At 42.8% G+C, this 4,033-nt stretch overlaps 1 protein-coding gene across 1 annotated transcript in view; it reads right to left on the bottom strand.

The window, feature by feature from the left end:
- The window catches only part of SARC_08665 (hypothetical protein), an 11,431-nt gene that overhangs the window by 5,161 nt on the left and 2,237 nt on the right, over window positions 1–4,033 (bottom strand). Inside the window, exons 5-10 of the mRNA XM_014297347.1 lie at window positions 3,054–3,244; window positions 2,550–2,731; window positions 2,066–2,182; window positions 1,506–1,600; window positions 613–715; window positions 238–306 (exon numbers count right to left, since the gene is read on the bottom strand). Of these exons, the coding sequence (XP_014152822.1) occupies window positions 238–306; window positions 613–715; window positions 1,506–1,600; window positions 2,066–2,182; window positions 2,550–2,731; window positions 3,054–3,244 (757 nt within the window). The remainder of the gene's footprint in view (window positions 1–237; window positions 307–612; window positions 716–1,505; window positions 1,601–2,065; window positions 2,183–2,549; window positions 2,732–3,053; window positions 3,245–4,033) is intronic.

The raw sequence follows: 4,033 nt of genomic DNA, 5'->3' as shown, positions 1-4,033 counted from the left end.
ATATATATGACATTCGTGAAAGGAATGCGATATAAATAGCTGTGTTCGACACCCGCACACATACGAGCACACGTTATATTTGAATATAAGCGCTTTCCCACACACCCAAGCATGCGTACAATCACACTCACAACATATACGCATAAACACGCACCATACGAACCATATCACGTGTGTGAACACACTGTTGCACCCAAGGACTGCATGTAGGTGCACAGTATTGCCATATAAGGATACCTTCTCGCGGATCATTTTCAACAGCGCATTGACGTGCCGGCTGAGATAAAAATCCAGCAGAAGGTCGGTCTGGTTTGACAATGTGGAATTAAGAATGGTAATTAATATGCGCAATTGTGGCGAAAAGAAATAAGAACGGGAATCTGTCGTATGGAGCTAGTCCTATCCAGCGAATTCATGTCCGAAATATGGCCATAAGGATACCACTATCCGGTATAATAGCGGCGAGTCCCTAATAGGTGTACTACGGTACGCTCATACCTAAACAAACCGATAATATGCTACACCTCACAGTACAAGAACGGATAGTGTGCCACACCTAGCACAATACGATAGCGTATGAATGTTGATCTATCCGAGTTTCCGCCCACACACCTGTAAACTGGTCAGTCTTCGGAGGCACTCCGAATACTTCGACGAGTAGAATGCCTTAGTAATGCCCTGCATCTCTGGCGCGTGGGTCAAAATTGCTCTGAAACTTTACTCGCGGAGAAAGGACGCGGTTGGAGGTTAGAATATATGTAGGAGACAAAGTTTATAGAAGCTTAAGGCAAAAGGCAAGTGGTATACACTAATATTGCAATGAAACCGCACACTTATCCAAAGGAGGGTTTGATGATCAGAAAAAATATAGGACACATAGTATGCGTGCGAAGGGCAACCACGTGTCTGTAGAACATATTGGCATTGGCCCATCGGCATTTATAAAGGAGACTTAGAACGAATGCTAATAAAAAAAATATCAAATGTCTAAGTACGCTAAGTATAGTCAATGATAACAACAGGCAAACATTGCGAAATACGCGAACGATACTCTCCAACTGGTGGTCCGGCCAGTATGTGGATGTGTCTATACACATCAGAGATTGTGAAATATACACATATGCACACATACTGATCTGCATAGACACATATATCCGTATGTCCCTATTGACAGGTAGGGAGAGATGCAGGAGATCCTAAATAACAATGAGGTATACATCCAAATTCTAGGCGCACGGGCCTATCCTATATGTAGTGAACAACTCTTCGTATCGCTGGATATGTATATACTGAATTGTTAAGAGAACAGCGATGGAGTTCTGAATATACATGTGTGACAATTTATACCTCATATATGCACAAATCGCATCGGCAAGCCCTCAACCCCGATTATTCTCTAGCGCTATGTATAAGTAAATGCAATTCGGTTGCACACCTTGGACGCGAACCTATTCTCATACATATACATATACAATAATAAAAGAAAGTATATATATACAACTTACTCAACACTCTCCATAATCCTCCTGAACACGGGTCTGTCCATTGTAGCCATCAGAGTTAGTCCTCCGTACAGCGCTAAGGTTCGTGGTGTCATCATCTAAATCGGAAAAAAGTAAATATATAAACCTGATACTGTGGCCCAGTTTTCAAGAAAACGATGCCCTTTCTATGCTGAGACAGTGCGCAATGTTTCTCTGAGGCTGAGGTGGTCGTGGAACATATGTGCAGTAGATAGGAGCGCTATCCCCTCCCCCCCCCAAAAAATAAAATAAAATAAGGACCAATCAGGAATAAATATCATTCAATATCACATGGCACGCATGATGACCAACCACTGTACACACATCTTCAGATCCACAAACCATATAGCTAATCCCACAATACCCACCTATCATACAATATCGCATGACACGCATGGTGATCAACCACTGTACACACATCTTCAGAGCCACAAACCATATAGCTCATCCCACATTACCTACCTATCATACAATATCACACGACACGATTGTACACACATCTTCAGAGCCACAAACCATATAGCTCATCCCACACTACCTACCTCCGTCCAGTCGGAGATAAATTCCGCATGCACGCCTGCGAACAACTGCGCTGCAGATTTGTACTCTCCACGCATCAGATGGGACACGCCCAGGTAGCACTTCATACGGCTAACCAACTACAGGGAGTGGGTAGTCGATGTGATTTTAGTGCAAAGTTCTACACCTACATAGTGTTATAGTTAGTGAAGAAGAATGCGGCTAACCAACTACAGGGAGTGGGTAGTCGATGTGATTGCTCTACACCTACATGGTGTTATAGTTAGTAAAGAAGACCGGCTGTATCAATATTGGGATCCTACGAGCAATTTTTTGTCGCTATTCAACGAACAGGAGTGAGAGGTTAAATATCCCACACTATTGAGTCTTATATTAAGAGCCAGGTTTATTGGAGACTGGAGAGTTTGTCATGTTGATCTATGACAAACTTGATATAAGACTTTGAAATGTGTAATACTACAACGTTACACACTGTTTCACGCATACCTTCTCCATCTTGTCAAAGCCTTTCACCCTCTCGGCCCGCATAACAAAGTTGGCCACCTCTCTCCAGTCGTTCAGCTGTGCATACGCACGCACAGCACCTTCGCACACTTTCACTTCATTCGCAACACTTGAGATATAGTCCCTGGCTCGCATGTAGTTCTTCGACGCTTCGGCCCACTCGCCTACAAAAAATCAGATGCGTGAGTAGCTTGAATATAGTCCAAATACGACGTTTTTTATGCATACCGATTTATAATAGTTCATACCGGTTTATAGTAGTTCCTTTATAAGTATAATGAGAGAGTTGTACCGCTGGTGTGTTCAATTCATGTTGTTTTTATATATGCGCTATCATATCCTCCCTATATGTGTTCCCAGGTGATTGTATTTGCACATATAATCTAAGTGAATGCACAAAGACTGGACACTAAAAGTTAATCCCAATGCACGTAGATTATAATGTCAACCCAGAAGACCGTCTTCGCCTTAACATTACACACATACCCCTCAGAAAGTGGAAATTGGCCAGATCCGTATACCCTATCCATACGGAAGCCTTGAGGTTCTTGCTCTTGCCCGTTTTGATATCCCGTTCCCGATCCGCTAACTCCACTTGAGCGGTGGCCAAGGTCTGACTAACCCATTCGTGGTCAGGCTGTGGCGCATCTGGTGTCTCACCGGTGTGAGATTCCCAGCTGTGCAAGGAATGGGTATATATAAATATAGGTATATATGTAATTACAGGTATACGTGCATATAGCGTTATACTAGTATAGGTGTGCTTAATATGTAAAGTAAAGGTGCATTTAACTATATACAAGTATAGGTTGTGCTTAATATGTAAAGTAAAGGTAGAAAGACGTACGGCCTTGCAAGTATCCCGTGTAGTGATTCGGAGATGTTTTAAATTGCCTTCATGTATCGCCAGTTTCACATGGGTTATGTTGTAGCGTGTCCGGAGTGTCGCTGGTGTGAGACTCCTAATTAAGTACAACATGCTTATCGACACATATATGAGTCACACGGTTGTACATGCGGTAAGGTACCAGTGGTATGTGTAGTGCGTATGTGTATCACCATATCCAGCTGTGTTGTGCCTGAGTGTGACTTGTCTTTCCCTCATCAGTATGTGGTCTGGCCGGTGTCTCAGTGGCGTGCGCTTTGTAGCCAAATATGAAGTTTGTTGTACACACGAGTATGAGCCGCAGAGATGGGCAGTTGCGCAAACGTATATTTAGTGAGCAACTTTCAGAACATATTACCTCTATTTGTATATATACATATAAAGAAATTCGTATGCAAATACACATGATCGGGGCATGGCGAAAATTGCGTAATTATGACGGGGGTTACACCTGCTAAATGGCCGGAGTGTGACTTATGATCATGTGATCTAAGGTGTACTTCTTTCAGTGTCGCGCTCGAACGTATGCCTCGCATCAGAATATATAGCAGGCTTTGGGTATGGCTACGAGAAATATATA

The sequence above is a fragment of the Sphaeroforma arctica genome (genome assembly GCF_001186125.1).
Source record: "Sphaeroforma arctica JP610 unplaced genomic scaffold supercont1.800, whole genome shotgun sequence".
NCBI classification, from domain to species: Eukaryota; class Ichthyosporea; order Ichthyophonida; genus Sphaeroforma; species Sphaeroforma arctica.
Note: the sequence above shows the minus strand (reverse complement) of the source record. Positions and strands in the feature narration are given on the sequence as shown.